The sequence below is a fragment of the Bombina bombina genome, chromosome 2 (assembly GCF_027579735.1).
Source record: "Bombina bombina isolate aBomBom1 chromosome 2, aBomBom1.pri, whole genome shotgun sequence".
Taxonomy (NCBI): domain Eukaryota; kingdom Metazoa; phylum Chordata; class Amphibia; order Anura; family Bombinatoridae; genus Bombina; species Bombina bombina.
The window spans coordinates 200,240,087-200,257,048 of NC_069500.1; the positions used below are offsets into that span (position 1 = coordinate 200,240,087).

The following is a 16,962-nucleotide window of genomic DNA, read 5'->3' on the forward strand; positions in this document are numbered from 1 at the left end:
CAGTGGATCTTAATTACGTCTGCTAAGATCATAGAAAACGCAGGCAGATTCTTCTTCTAATGCTGCCTGAGAAACAAACAGCACACTCCGGTACCATTTAAAATAACAAACTTTTGATTGAAGAAATAAACTAAGTTTAAAAACACCACAGACCTCTCACAACGACCTATCTTTAGTTAGGTTGCAAGAGAATGACTGGGTATGACATGTGAGGGGAGGAGCTATATAGCAGCTCTGCTTGGGTGATCCTCTTGCAACTTCCTGTTGGGGAAGAGATATAATCCCATAAGTAATGGATGACCCGTGGACTGACTACACTTAACAAGAGAAATGAGAAGTTTTAAAAGACCTTTTACGTTTACTAGAAGGGGGAATAACAGACATAGCCTTCTTAATAGATTTAGAAACAAAATCTCTTATGTTAACAGGAACACTGAGTATTAGATGTTGATGGAACCACAACAGGTAATGTAACATTACTAAAGGAAATATTATCTGCATTAACAAGTTTGTCATGACATTCATTACAAACAACAGCTGGAGGAACAGATACCACAAGTTTACAACAGATACACTTCACTTTGGTAGATCCAGCACCAGGCAGCGTTTTTCCAGAAGTATCTTCTGACTCAGTGTCAATCTGGGACATCTTGCAATATGTAATAGAAAAAAACAACATATAAAGCAAAATTGATCAAATTCCTTAAATGACAGTTTCAGGAATGGGAAAAAATGCCAGTGAACAAGCTTCTAGCAACCAGAAGCAATAAATAATGAGACTTAAATAATGTGGAGACAAAAGTGACGCCCATATTTTTTAGCGCCAAAAAAGACGCCCACATTATTTGGTGCCTAAATGCTTTTGGCGCCAAAAATGACGCCACATCCGGAACGCCGACACTTTTGGCGCAAAAAACGTCAAAAAATGACGCAACTTCCGGCGACATGTATGACGCCGGAAACAGAAAAAAACTTTTTGCGCCAAAAAAGTCCGCGCCAAGAATGACGCAATAAAATGAAGCATTTTCAGCCCCCGCGAGCCTAACAGCCCACAGGAAAAAAAGTCACATTTTAAGGTAAGAAATTTTTTTATTTATTCATATGCATTATCCCAAATATGAAACTGACCGTCTGAAATAAGGAACGTTGAACATCCTGAGTCAAGGCAAATAAATGTTTGAATACATATATTTAGAACTTTATTAAAAAAGTGCCCAACCATAGCTTAGAGTGTCACAGAAAATAAGACTTTCTTACCCCAGGACACTCATCTACATGTAGCAGAAAGCCAAACCAGTACTGAAACGAGAATCAGTAGAGGTAATGGTATATATAAGAGTATATCGTCGATCTGAAAAGGGAGGTAAGAGATGAATCTCTACGACCGATAACAGAGAACCTATGAAATAGACCCCGTAGAAGGAGATCATTGAATTCAAATAGGCAATACTCTCCTCACATCCCTCTGTCATTCACTGCACGCTGAGAGGAAAACCGGGCTCCAACCTGCTGCGGAGGCAAAGTTTGTAAAAATTGATTTGTGGATGTGGTGAGGGGTGTATTTATAGGCATTTTGAGGTTTGGGAAACTTTGCCCCTCCTGGTAGGAATGTATATCCCATACGTCACTAGCTCATGGACTCTTGCTAATTACATGAAAGAAATATCGGATAGGCAAAGGATGATAAGAACGGTCAAAAACAGCCCACAGACCACCTCCAAAGACCTGTACTACTGGGAATATTGTTGAGGGTCTCATGGATTCCACTCAATATCAGCAGATACTTGAGAATAATGTTGAGGAATCAGTCACAAACTTCAGTTGAAGTTAACCCCAGGCAGGGGCTGGATATTTCAAGACGACGATGACCAAAAACACTGCTGGTTCAAATGGGTGGGGCCATTTGATGGGCGTGACTTTCACAAAGGGTTGTGGCTTTTAAAAATGGGTGTGGCTTGTTAAAAGGGGCATGTTTTTTTTTAAAAAAAAAGGGGCGTGTTTTTTCAAAGGGGCGTGGCTTTCTAATAGGGGCAGGGTCTTGTGCACCCCCATCCTAAAAATTCACCAGCCGCCACTGCCTCCACCTTAGGGACTGTTTGCCATAAGTCCCGTGTAGCGGCATCTATTGGAAACATTTTCTTAAAAATAGGAGAGGGAGCGAACGGTACACCTGGTCTATCCCATTCCTTAGTAATAATTTTTGAAAACTTTTTAGGTATTGGAAAAACATCAGTGTAAACAAGCACTGCATAGTATTTATCCAATCTGCACAATTTCTCTGGCACTATAATGGTGTCACAGTCATCCAGAGTAGCTAAAACCTCCCTGAGCAACACGCGGAGGTGTTCAAGCTTAAATTTAAATGTAGACATATCAGAATCAGGTTGAAGCATCTTCCCTGAGTAAGAAAAATCACCCCCAGAAAGAAGCTCTCCTGCCTCAGCTTCTGCATATTGTGAGGGGATATCAGACATAGCTACTAAAGTAGAAATAGAGAGGGCACAGCATAGGTACTGCAATAATAAGTGTGCACGTTCCCAGGTTCTGCCAAAACCTTAAATCCAACGATAATCCAAAAGAAGGAACAGCACCACAATAATAATGCTTAAGTAGTATTTATTGGGACATCATACTAACACACCACGACGTTTCGATCCTAATAGACCTTAATCATGTGACATAAAACATGACCTAACACCATACATATATACCCCTTGGGGAGGAAACTTCTACCTATCACAGGTGTATATCTAATATATTAACTTATTCAGATATATACAAAACATGCTCACTGCTCCATCTAGTGGTGAAGAGAGGTCATCACTTCCAATATTTAGTGACCTAAAAAAATGCAAGTACAAAAAATTAAAAACAAATATAAGCGTAGTTAACCCATTATAGTTAAATACTAACTCTTAATATGTACAGTGATTGACTCTTGTGGGAATATACAGATTTCAAGAATATATTTAAATCATAACAAATAATTATAAGTTTTACAGAGTAACCCCCCAGTCAATTTCTTTATTCATCCCTATTGGGATAAGGGATTGTAAAGTGTAGATCCAATATGTTTCCCTACACTTCAACATTCTCTGTCTATCTCCACCCCTTCTTGGTTTTTTAATTTGTTCAATAACTTGGTACCTAAGTTGGGATATGCTATGGCCTGCTTGTAAAAAGTGATTAGAGACAGGGGCATCCTTGTTGCCACAACATATGTTAGATTTGTGTTCATTAATCCTGTCTCTAATCCTTCTTGTTGACTCACCAATATAAATTTTTGCACATGGGCATTTTATGAGGTACACAATATATTCTGAATTGCATGTAAAATAACCTGGAATCCTGTATTTCTTCCCATTTAAGGGATGAACAAAATGGTCCCCTTTTATTATGTTGCCACAATTGCAACATCCTAAACAAGGAAAGCAACCAACCTTTGGGGTAGATAAAAATGTTTAAATGCCTTTTTTCTTGGATCCAACGTCCGCTTTAACCAAGACATCCTTAATATTTCTACCTCGCCTGAAGGCTGCCATAGGGGCCTCTTGAAATTCCATAATATTGGGGTTTAAATCTTTTAAGATAGACCAATGTCTCCTAATGATCTTATTGATTTTGTTACTTAGAGGGTTAAACTGGGAAACAAATATCATCTGTTTAGTATTATTTTTATTATCTTTTTTATTCCTATCTCTATATTCTCCCTTTAAAATAGAGGTTCTAGGAACCCTTCCAATTTCATTGATTTGTTTTTCTACCAATTGTCTGTAAAAAGAGCTTACCCATCTCATCTAGTCTAGTCTGTGCTAACTTCTCATCAGACACAATTCTCTTAACTCGAAGGAGTTGACTTTTGGGAAGACTGTTGATCAAGGGAGGATAGTGAGCACTCTCATATTTTAACAGACTGTTTCTGTCACTATCCTTCCTATAAAGATCAATCAGTAATTTCCCATCCTTTTTATAGACAGTTGTGTCCAAAAAGTCAATTGACTCCTCACTACTTACTAACTTCAATTTTATGTGTCTAGTGGAGATATTTAAGTCAGCTACAAAACTGACCAAGGAGTCCAAGTCACCCCCCCATATGCCAAAAATGTCGTCTATGTATCTAAACCAGCATATCCCATGTTGGATAAATGCTTTATTGGTGTATACAAATATCTCTTCATATATATTCATAAAGACATTGGCATATGTGGGGGCGACATTGGACCCCATGGGAGTACCCTGGCATTGTATGTAAAATTAATCTTGAAACAGAAAGAAGTTATTATAAAGTACCATCTGAAGTAATTCTATAAGGAATTCTCCCTGAGAGATATTAAATCTATTACTTGTATAGATAGTTTGTCTCATGGCCCCTATTCCACTTTCATGTGTAATGGACGTGTATAAGGATGTCACGTCTAACGAAAAAATAATGGTTTTGTCACAAGGCAAATCTAAGGATTCTAATTTTTCTATAAAATCCCCTGTATCCTTAATGTAAGACATTGATTCAGTTGTAAAAGGTCTTAGAATTCTATCTAGATATTTAGATACATTGGTCAATATTGAGTTTGTGCTTGCCACAATGGGAAGAAGGATTAGAGACAGGATTAATGAACACAAATCTAACATACGTTGTGGCAACAAGGATGCCCCTGTCTCTAATCACTTCTTACAAGCTGGCCATAGCATATCCCAACGTAGGTACCAAGTTATTGAACAAATTAAAAAACCAAGAAGGGGTGGAGATAGACAGAGAATGTTGAAGTGTAGGGAAACATATTGGATCTACACTTTACAATCCCTTATCCCAATAGGGATGAATAAAGAAATTGACTGGCGGGTTACTCTGTAAAACTTATAATTATTTGTTATGATTTAAATATATTCTTGAAATCTGTATATTCCCACAAGAGTCAATCACTGTACATATTAAGAGTTAGTATTTAACTATAATGGGTTAACTACGCTTATATTTGTTTTTAATTTTTTGTACTTGCGTTTTTTTTTAGGTCACTAAATATTGGAAGTGATGACCTCTCTTCACCACTAGATGGAGCAGTGAGCATGTTTTGTATATATCTGAATAAGTTAATATATTAGATATACACCTGTGATAGGTAGAAGTCTCCTCCCCCAAGGGGTATATATGTATGGTGTTAGGTCATGTTTTATGTCACATGATTAAGGTCTATTAGGACCGAAACGTCGTGGTGTGTTAGTATGATGTCCCAATAAATACTACTTAAGCATTATTATTGTGGTGCTGTTCCTTCTTTTGGATTATAGCTACTAAAGTGTCAGAGAGCTCTGTATTTTTTCTAGTCCCAGAGCTGTCTCGCTTTCCTTGTAACCCTGGTAGTTTGGACAATACCGCTGTAAGGGTATGATCCATAACTGCCATGTCTTGTAAAGTAAACGCAATGGGCGCGCTAGATGTACTTGGCGCCACTTGAGCGTGAGTCCCTTGAGCGGGAGTCAAAGGTTCTGACACGTGGGGCAAGTTAGTCGGCATAACTTCCCCCTTGTCAATTTCCTCTGGTGATAAATCTTTTAAAAACAGAATATGAACTTTATAACTTAAAGTAAAATCAGTACATTTGGTACACATTCTAAGAGGGGGTTCCACAATGGCTTCTAAACATAATGAACAAGGAGTTTCCTCTATGTCAGACATGTTTAAACAGACTAGCAATGAGACCAGCAAGCTTGGAAAACACATTGATAAATGTAAACAAGCAAAAAATAAAAACGGTACTGTGCCTTTAAGAGAAACAAATTATATCAGAAATTGAAAAACAGTGATAAAAAGCAGTAAATCTTACGAAATTTTTACAGTGTGTATAATAGACTAACAGAGCATTGCACCCACTTGCAAATGGATGATTAACCCCTTAGTTTCAAAACCGGATCAAAAAAACGATAACATAATTTATGCTTACCTGATAAATTCCTTTCTTCTGTAGTGTGATCAGTCCACGGGTCATCATTACTTCTGGGATTTTACTCCTCCCCAACAGGAAGTGCAAGAGGATTCACCCAGCAGAGCTGCATATAGCTCCTCCCCTCTACGTCACTCCCAGTCATTCGACCAAGGACCAACGAGAAAGGAAAAGCCAAGGGTGAAGTGGTGACTGGAGTATAAATTAAAAAATATTTACCTGCCTTAAAAACAGGGCGGGCCGTGGACTGATCACACTACAGAAGAAAGGAATTTATCAGGTAAGCATAAATTATGTTTTCTTCTGTTAAGTGTGATCAGTCCACGGGTCATCATTACTTCTGGGATACCAATACCAAAGCAAAAGTACACGGATGACGGGAGGGATAGGCAGGCTCTTTATACAGAAGGAACCACTGCCTGAAGAACCTTTCTCCCAAAAATAGCCTCCGATGAAGCAAAAGTGTCAAATTTGTAAAATTTGGAAAAAGTATGAAGCGAAGACCAAGTTGCAGCCTTGCAAATCTGTTCAACAGAGGCCTCATTCTTGAAGGCCCAAGTGGAAGCCACAGCTCTAGTAGAATGAGCTGTAATTCTTTCAGGAGGCTGCTGTCCAGCAGTCTCATAAGCTAAACGAATTATGCTACGAAGCCAAAAAGAAAGAGGTAGCGGAAGCTTTTTGACCTCTCCTCTGCCCAGAGTAAATGACAAACAGAGAAGACGTTTGTCGAAATTCCTTAGTTGCCTGTAAGTAAAATTTTAGAGCACGGACTACATCCAGGTTGTGCAGTAGACGTTCCTTCTTTGAAGAAGGATTTGGGCATAAAGAAGGAACAACAATCTCTTGATTGATATTCCTGTTAGTAACTACCTTAGGTAAGAACCCAGGTTTAGTACGCAGGACTACCTTATCCGAATGAAAAATCAAATAAGGAGAATCACAATGTAAGGCTGATAATTCAGAGACTCTTCGAGCCGAGGAAATAGCCATTAAAAATAGAACTTTCCAAGATAACAACTTTATATCAATGGAATGAAGGGGTTCAAACGGAACGCCCTGTAAAACATTAAGAACAAGGTTTAAACTCCATGGTGGAGCAACAGTTTTAAACACAGGCTTAATTCTGGCCAAAGCCTGACAAAAAGCCTGGACAGAGCTGAGATCTGTCCCTTTAATGAACTAGCAGATAAACCCTTTTCTAAACCTTCTTGTAGAAAAGACAATATCCTAGGAATCCTAACCTTACTCCAAGAGTAACCTTTGGATTCACACCAATATAGGTATTTACGCCATATCTTATGGTAAATCTTTCTGGTAACAGGTTTCCTAGCCTGTATTAAGGTATCAATAACTGACTCAGAAAACCCACGTCTAGATAAAATCAAGCGTTCAATTTCCAAGCAGTCAGCTTCAGAGAAGTTAGATTTTGATGTTTGAAGGGACCCTGTATCAGAAGGTCCTGTTTCAGAGGTAGAGACTAAGGTGGACAGGATGACATGTCCACCAGGTCTGCATACCAAGTCCTGCGTGGCCACGCAGGTGCTATTAGAATCACTGATGCTCTCTCTTTTTTGATTCTGGCAATCAATCGAGGAAGCAACGGGAAGGGTGGAAACACGTAAGCCATCCTGAAGTCCCAAGGTGCTGTCAGAGCATCTATCAGGACTGCTCCTGGATCCCTGGATCTGGACCCGTAACGAGGAAGCTTGGCGTTCTGTCGAGACGCCATGAGATCTATCTCTGGTTTGCCCCAACGTCGAAGTATTTGGGCAAAGACCTCCGGATGAAGTTCCCACTCCGCCGGATGAAAAGTCTGACGACTTAAGAAATCCGCCTCCCAGTTCTCCACTCCCGGGATGTGGATTGCTGACAGGTGGCAAGAGTGAGACTCTGCCCAGCAAATTATCTTTGATACTTCCATCATAGCTAGGGAGCTTCTTGTCCCTCCCTGATGGTTGATGTAAGCTACAGTCGTGATGTTGTCCGACTGAAACCTGATGAACCCCCGAGTTGTCAACTGGGGCCAAGCCAGGAGGGCATTGAGAACTGCTCTCAATTCCAGAATGTTTATTGGCAGGAGACTCTCCTCCTGACTCCATTGTCCCTGAGCCTTCAGAGAATTCCAGACGGCACCCCAACCTAGAAGGCTGGCGTCTGTTGTTACAATTGTCCAGTCTGGTCTGCTGAATGGCATCCCCCTGGACAGATGTGGCCGAGAAAGCCACCATAGAAGAGAATTTCTGGTCTCTTGATCCAGATTCAGAGAAGGGGATAAGTCTGAGTAATCCCCATTCCACTGACTTAGCATGCACAGTTGCAGTGGTCTGAGGTGTAAGCGTGCAAAGGGTACTATGTCCATTGCCGCTACCATTAAGCCGATTACCTCCATGCATTGAGCCACTGACGGGTGTTGAATGGAATGAAGGGTGCGGCAAGCACTTTGAAGTCTTGTTAGCCTGTCCTCTGTCAGGTAAATCTTCATTTCTACAGAATCTATAAGAGTCCCCAGGAAGGGAACTCTTGTGAGTGGAACGAGTGAACTTTTCTTTTCGTTCACCTTCCATCCATGTGACCTTAGAAATGCCAGCACTAACTCTGTATGAGACTTGGCAGTTTGAAAGCTTGAAGCTTGTATCAGAATGTCGTCTAGGTATGGAGCTACCGAGATTCCCCGCGGTCTTAGTACCGCCAGAAGAGCACCCAGAACCTTTGTGAAGATTCTTGGAGCTGTAGCCAATCCGAATGGAAGAGCCACAAACTGGTAATGCCTGTCTAGGAAGGCAAACCTTAGGTACCGATAATGATCTTTGTGAATCGGTATGTGAAGGTAAGCATCTTTTAAATCTACAGTGGTCATGTATTGACCCTCTTGGATCATAGGTAAAATTGTCCGAATAGTCTCCATCTTGAACGATGGAACTCTTAGGAATTTGTTTAGGATCTTTAAGTCCAGGATTGGTCTGAAAGTTCCCTCTTTTTTGGGAACCACAAACAGATTTGAGTAAAACCCCTGTCCCTGTTCCGATCGTGGAACTGGATGGATTACTCCCATTAACAAGAGCTCTTGTACGCAGCGTAGAAACGCCTCTTTCTTTGTCTGGATTGTTGACAATCTTGACAGATGAAATCTCTCTCTTGGAGGAGAGTATTTGAAGTCCAGAAGGTATTCCTGAGATATTATCTCTAGCGCCCAGGGATCCTGAACATCTCTTGCCCAAGCCTGGGCGAAGAGAGAAAGTCTGCCCCCCACTAGATCCGATCCCGGATCGGGGGCCCTCAATTCATGCTGTTTTAGGGGCAGCAGCAGGTTTCCTAGTCTGCTTGCCCTTGTTCCAGGACTGGTTAGGTTTCCAGCCTTGTCTGTAGCGAGCAACAGCTCCTTCCTGTTTTGGTGCAGAGGAAGTTGATGCTGCTCCTGCTTTGAAATTACGAAAGGAACGAAAATTAGACTGTCTAGTCTTGGCTTTGTCCTGAGGCAGGGCATGGCCTTTACCTCCTGTAATGTCAGCGATAATCTCTTTCAACCCGGGCCCGAATAAGGTCTGCCCTTTGAAAGGTATATTAAGCAATTTAGACTTAGAAGTAACATCAGCTGACCAGGATTTTAGCCACAGCGCCCTGCGTGCCTGAATGGCGAATCCTGAATTCTTCGCCGTAAGTTTAGTAAGATGTACTACGGCCTCCGAAATGAATGAATTAGCTAGTTTAAGGACTCTAAGCCTGTCCGTAATGTCGTCCAGAGTAGCTGAACCAATGTTCTCTTCCAGAGACTCAATCCAGAATGCCGCTGCAGCCGTGATCGGCGCAATGCATGCAAGGGGTTGCAATATAAAACCTTGTTGAACAAACATTTTCTTAAGGTAACCCTCTAACTTTTTATCCATTGGATCTGAAAAAGCACAGCTATCCTCCACCGGGATAGTGGTACGCTTAGCTAAGGTAGAAACTGCTCCCTCCACCTTAGGGACCGTTTGCCATAAGTCCCTTGTGGTGGCGTCTATTGGAAACATTTTTCTAAATATCGGAGGGGGTGAGAACGGCACACCGGGTCTATCCCACTCCTTAGTAACAATTTCAGTAAGTCTCTTAGGTATAGGAAAAACCTCAGTACTCGTCGGTACCGCAAAATATTTATCCAACCTACACATTTTCTCTGGTATTGCAACTGTGTTACAATCATTCAGAGCCGCTAACACCTCCCCTAGTAATACACGGAGGTTTTCCAGTTTAAATTTAAAATTTGAAATATCTGAATCCAGTCTGTTTGGATCAGAACCGTCACCCACAGAATGAAGTTCTCCGTCCTCATGTTCTGCCACCTGTGACGCAGTGTCTGACATGGCCCTAATATTATCAGCGCACTCTGTTCTCACCCCAGAGTGATCACGCTTACCTCTTAGTTCTGGTAATTTAGCCAAAACCTCAGTCATAACAGTAGCCATATCCTGTAATGTGATTTGTAATGGCCGCCCAGATGTACTCGGCGCTACAATATCACGCACCTCCCTCTGAGCGGGAGATGTAGGTACTGACACGTGAGGCGAGTTAGTCGGCATAACTCTCCCCTCGTTGTTTGGTGAAATTTGTTCAATTTGTACAGATTGACTTTTATTTAAAGTAGCATCAATACAGTTAGTACATAAATTTCTATTGGGCTCCACTTTGGCATTGCAACAAATGACACAGGTATCATCCTCTGAATCAGACATGTTTAACACACTAGCAAATAAACTTGCAACTTGGAAATACAATTCAATTAGAATAATATTAAAACGTACTGTGCCTTTAAGAAGCACAGAAGATCTATGACAGTTGAAAATTAATAAATTGAAACAGTTATAGCCTCAATCCTTGTAAACAACACAACTTTAGCAAAGGTTTAATCCCATTAGCAAAGATAACAAATTCTGAAATCAGGAAACAAATTACAGAATAAACGTTTTTTATCTCAGTCAAACTATAATTCTCACAGCTCTGCTGAGAGAAATTACCTCCCTCAAAATAAGTTTTGAAGACCCCTGAGCTCTATAGAGATGAACCGGATCATGCAGGGAATACAATGAGTTGCTGACTGAAATATTTGATGCATAGTAAAAGCGCCAAAAAACGGCCCCTCCCCCCTCACACACAGCAGTGAGGGAGAACAGAAACTGTCAGAAAAACAGACTAAGCAACTGCCAAGTGGAAAAATAGTGCCCAAACATTTATTCACACAGTACCTCAGCAAATGAAATCGATTTTACATTCCAGCAAAAAAGTTAAACATAATCTCTAGTTATTAAACAGCTTTATGTATTTCTTACAGTGTAATTCTAGTGAAGTACCATTCCCCAGAATACTGAAGTGTAAAGTATACATACATGACATTATATCGGTATGGCAGGATTTTCTCATCAATTCCATTGTCAGAAAATAAAAACTGCTACATACCTCTATGCAGATTCATCTGCCCGCTGTCCCCTGATCTGAAGTTTACCTCACTCCTCAGATGGCCGAGAACAGCAATATGATCTTAACTACTCCGGCTAAAATCATAGCAAAACTCTGGTAGATTCTTCTTCAAACTCTGCCAGAGAGGTAATAACACACTCCGGTGCTATTTTAAAATAACAAACTTTTGATTGAAGATATAAAACTAAGTATAATCACCATAGTCCTCTCACACATCCTATCTAGTCGTTGGGTGCAAGAGAATGACTGGGAGTGACGTAGAGGGGAGGAGCTATATGCAGCTCTGCTGGGTGAATCCTCTTGCACTTCCTGTTGGGGAGGAGTAAAATCCCAGAAGTAATGATGACCCGTGGACTGATCACACTTAACAGAAGAAATAAACGTTAACAGTCACAACAAACTGCCACAGCTCTGCTGTGGCCCTACCTGCCCATACAATGACTTTTGAAGGCACAAAAACCCTTTGTAGAGGTCCTAAGTTTTCATGGGACTCCTTCAGGGAAGCTGGAAGTCTCAAACTGCAAAAACTACTGCACGATTTAGGCCTGAAATTAGGCCCCTCCCAACCTGTACTCACAGTGAGAGGGCCAAAAAAAAAACTATCCCTAGGCAAAATCTAGCCAGCCATATGGAAAAAACTGGGCCCCAATAAAGTTTTATCACCAATATGTAGAAAAAACGTTTAAACACTTCCAGCAAACGTTATCTTATTTTCAGTAATGTGAGAAAGTAATAAGAATATTACCTTTTACAGCAAGCATGATACTAGTCATTATTAAATCACTGTAATCAGGCTTACCTTAAATAAATCCGGTATTAACAGCATTTTCTAGCATATTAATTTCTCTAGAAAAATTTAAACTGCACATACCTCATAGCAGGAGACACTGCACACCATTCCCCCAGCTGAAGTTACCTCATCTCTTCAGTTATGTGTGAGAACAGCAATGGATCTTAGTTACAACCTGCTAAGATCATCAAAAACCACTCTTCAACTTTCTGCCTGAGGCTAAAACAGTACAACTCCGGTACCATTTGAAAATAATAAACTTTTGATTGAAGATAAACTACATAAATTCACCACATCTCTCTAGCTACTTCCTATGTTGTCGAGAGCTGAGAATGACTGGTAGTGGCAGTTAGGGGAGGAGCTATATAGACAGCTCTGCTGTGGGTGATCCTCTTGCAGCTTCCTGTTGGGAAGGAGAATATCCCACAAGTAATGGATGATCCGTGGACTGGATACACCTTACAAGAGAAATAAATAGCTACAGGAGCACACATAAATTGAGATTAAGTATTTATGTCTGGCAAAGCATCTGAAATAGAGGTTTGAAAAAAAAAAAAGACTAAGATCTAAATGTGAACTATGTCAGATTCACAAACTGGTAGAAAACCCCTAGGAGATGACAACTATTAACCAGATGAAAAACCTGAGAAACAGAACAATACTTAGGTTCAAGATAAATTCAAGGTACTACCATCATAGGAACCAGAGTCTGAATATTTAAAGAATCCCATGACTGGACTGATGTGTATGAGATTCAGTAACCAGATAAATTAAAAAAGTAAAAAAATTATCCAACAACCTATGCGCTGATTTGGATGTGGCTTAGCGGTTCTAAATGCAGAAATTGTAGAACACAAAGTTATTTGCAGTTTAAAATTTTTTTTTTAGAAATATATAACACGTTTACTTTGATTTAACACTTTTTTTTGTTAAACTAAAGGAGTACTGTTTTTATATCAATTTAACTGGATTATTGCCACCCTCACTCCAGAAAACATCGAATTACAGAGAATCTACAACATACAGTAAAACACAGTTTCACACATTCAGTGAAAAACACAGTAATGAGGAGACCAACTCTGCTTTAAAACTAGTTACTTTGAATGTAAATGAACAAATTAAGATTTTTTTTTTTTTAAATTAGCATTTTTACAATACCTGCAAGCAGCTTCTTGTACACGTTTGTTGCTATCTAAGATGCGTTTTAGCAGTTCTGTCATTAATGGCTTCAAATACATGTCTGGTGGCTGGCTAACTACCCAGTGCGCATATCGGCTAAGAGTCCAACAAGTGATAGAGCGCACAAGAGCCTTTTTGTCAGAAAGGCACTGTACAAGGTGAGGTATAAGCTCTGGGAGATATGTTATCATACCCTGCATACAACCTAAAAGAAGGAGAAAAAAAACATTCAGGATTAAACCACAGTCTCATTTTAACACCTTTACTATGTCTTCTATATGTACACAAAAGATATTAGTTTACTACGGGCTTTAAATCTATCTGAATTTTAAAGTTTTTTTGGTATTATATAACTGATATTTTGTAGAAGATTTTTTTTTTTTTTTTTTTTTTTACAATTCATTGTATTTCCTATTACTAAAAGGAAGACTAAAGGGACATTCCAGCTAGAATTTAAATCCACAGAGACATTTCAGTTTTGTAATCTACACATATAAGCAATTTAAAACACAGCATTTGCTCAGAGAGCCTAAGGTGCTTGTACCATCTGGTAATGACTCAATTTGATAATTGCTCTGATCAGCAGCAGCTTTTAAAATGCTGGTGAACTGAGAATATCTAGCTACGCTTCACATGTACGTGCAGAAAAACACTAAAACAGTTATAGCTTTTACTAGAAGCATTTTTGCAAAGACATGTATATTGCAAACATGTTAGTATTCAAAGAAATCATTCATCTTGGCACAATTTATTTTTGACAGGAATGTCCTTTTTAATCTGGAAAATGATTTGTTCCTCAAATTCTTGTAGAACCACAGTCAGAACTAGTGGGTATAGTCTCACTCCTGGTTAGAATATGTACAGTGTTCTCCCAAGGACCTTTTTAATGGGTACACCATCCAGCTAATATTACTGGCCAAGAGGCAAAAAATTTAGCCAATATTATAGCTAAAACAAAATGTATGCTTGCCTAGTATATTATTTTCTTTCAGGATGATAGCAGCCCATAGGGCTCCAAATAATGTGGGATATAATTCCCGCCACAAGGAGGAAACCAAGAACCAACACAAGTTCTTAAATCCCTCCCACCTCTCCTTAGTTTAACATATAGCCGAGCAGAGAAACGGAAACAGATAGGAAAGAAAAAAAGCAGGGTCTATAGAGGTGCAAATTAGAACGGTCATCCAAAACATTTAAACGGGTGGGGCCTATGGACTTATCATCCCAAAAGAAAATAATTTTTTTATTTTTTTTAAATACCTTAACGGATAGCTCATGTTATGGAATGGGTGGGACATATTTATGGAAGATCCTATTTTTCAGACACAGCGGCCTGCAAGACTTTCCTGTCAAAAGCTACTTGCGAAGAAGCGAAAACATCAAAGCGGTAACATTTTGAAAAGGTATGCAGAGAAGACCATTTAGCAGCTTTGCAAAATCTGCTCCAAAGATGCATCATTTTTGAAAACCCAGGAGGAAGAAACTGAACTTGTAGAATGAGATGTAATAAGTTTAGGGAGTGACCTTCCTGCCACCAAGACTTATTAATTACCTGTTTGAACCAAGAGGCCAAAGCTACAGTAGTAGCCTTCTGTCCCTTATGAATCCCAGAGTAATGTACAAATAAGCTGGAAGTTTGTCTGAACTCCTTAGTAGTTTGAAGATAAAACTTCAATGCTCTGACTCCATCAAGATTATGTAAAAGTCTTCCTTAGAATTAGCAGGATCTGGACACAAAGGAACAACAATCTCCTGATAGATATTTTTAGAAAACATTAGGAGGAAAAACATATTTTAGTACAAACTACAGCTTTATCTTTGTGAAAAACTAAAAATAGAAAGTCAATAGATAAAGCTGATAAAACAGAAACTCTAGTAGCTGAGGAAATTGCTAACAAAAAAAAATCACTTTCCAGGATACAAGTTTGATACCAATTGAATGCATTGGTTCAAAAAAGGAGGAGCTTGCAGAACAGAAAGAATCCGATTCAAAATTCCAGTGTGGAGAAATAAGTTTAACAACTTGCCTTATTCTTACTATCAACAGTACAAAAGTCTGAACCTTGGGAAGTTTAGCCAATTTTCTACGAAAGAGACAGATAAAGCAGACATTTTACCTTTAAGGGAGCTCACAGACAAATCCTTGTCAAGGCCATCCTGTAAAAACTGAAGAATTCTTGGAATCCTGAAGAAAATCCTCTGGAAGAGCACCAAAGTATACCCTCAATTTTTTTGATAATGTTTTGGTTAACAGGTTTTCTGGCCTGGATCAGAATCAATAACTGAATACAAGAACCCTATGTTTTAAAACTAGGCGTTTAACCTCCACACCGTCAAACTTAGAGATTTGCAAACACAATGGAAAACAGGCCATTGAGATGCAAGGTTTTAAAAAAATTTGTAACGTTTATGTTTTTAATTAAAACAAACTTTTATGCTATCAACTCTGTGTTCCTGTGTGAGTACGGAAACTTGTTTTACAACTCCTGTAGGCTTCTATGTTATAAGTTTTCACTATTAGTTTGGGGCCCTTGATTGTTGTAAATATTGTGAAAAGACACGGGATTCCTGAGTGAATACCAGATGATACCCAGAGGTAGAAGCTTGCTGGACAGCAGTCTAATGGCCCAGCCTGCCTAGCACACTGAATTGTGCATATTCATTTGAGAGTATAAAAACAATAGTGTGCGAAACGAGACGTACATACATAGTGCACTATTAGGCCCCCTCCTCTTCTTTCTTTTCTCCCATTGAGATCTATTCAGAGGAAGAAGCCATGGAGGAGAAGAGTACATCTACACTAGATCCACATATTAAATTCTGCAGGGCCAGGCTGGAGAAACCAAGATTACCAAAGCAGACTCCTCTTTGATTCCAGCAATTACTCTTGGAAGTAGAACAAAACAGAGGAAACGAGTATGCTAGATTAAAGTTCCATGGTCACACCAAGGGGTTTATCATTTGAGCCTGTAGAACTCTTGATCTTGCACAATACATTGGAAGATTGTGATTTAAATGGGAGGCCATCAGAAGTAGCCATCAGAACTATGTCAGGTAGACCCCATTTGATCAAAGAAAACATGATGGACAGACCACTCTCCTGGATGAACCGACAGACAACAGAGCTAATACGCTTCCCAATTGTTCAATTCTAAAATGTGAACTGCTGGCAGGAAGCATTGACTACTCTGTCCAAGATAGAATCTAGGACGCTTCCTGAAAAGTCAGTGGACTGCGGGTTCCCCCTTGACGAATTATGTAGGCCACCACTGTGATATTGTCAGAATAGAAACAGATACACCTTTCCTCTTAAGAGGGGCCTCCAGAGGGGACCAAACTTCTTGAGCTCTTGGAGAATTCCAGAATGCGCCACAGCCCAAGATGGGCAAAGATAAGATGCCCTGAGGGTCAAAGAAGAGCTTTGTATCCACCAAGAGAGAGATGGTCTAACAGATAAATCGAGAGCAATCAACTGTTCCAATTGCAGATAATTATTTGATCACCGATTGATTATAGACAGTTGAAGGGGTCACAAGTGGAGACAGATAAATGGAACTACGTCTGAAGACACAACCATAAGTCCCACTACCTCCATTATTGAGC

General features: G+C 39.7%; 1 protein-coding gene across 1 annotated transcript in view; it reads right to left on the reverse strand.

The window, feature by feature from the left end:
- The window catches only part of TNPO1 (transportin 1), a 949,742-nt gene that overhangs the window by 518,381 nt on the left and 414,399 nt on the right, over positions 1 to 16,962 (reverse strand). Inside the window, exons 11-12 of the mRNA XM_053699707.1 lie at positions 13,339 to 13,564; positions 2,793 to 2,841 (exon numbers count right to left, since the gene is read on the reverse strand). Coding sequence (XP_053555682.1) covers positions 2,793 to 2,841; positions 13,339 to 13,564 — 275 coding nt within the window. The remainder of the gene's footprint in view (positions 1 to 2,792; positions 2,842 to 13,338; positions 13,565 to 16,962) is intronic.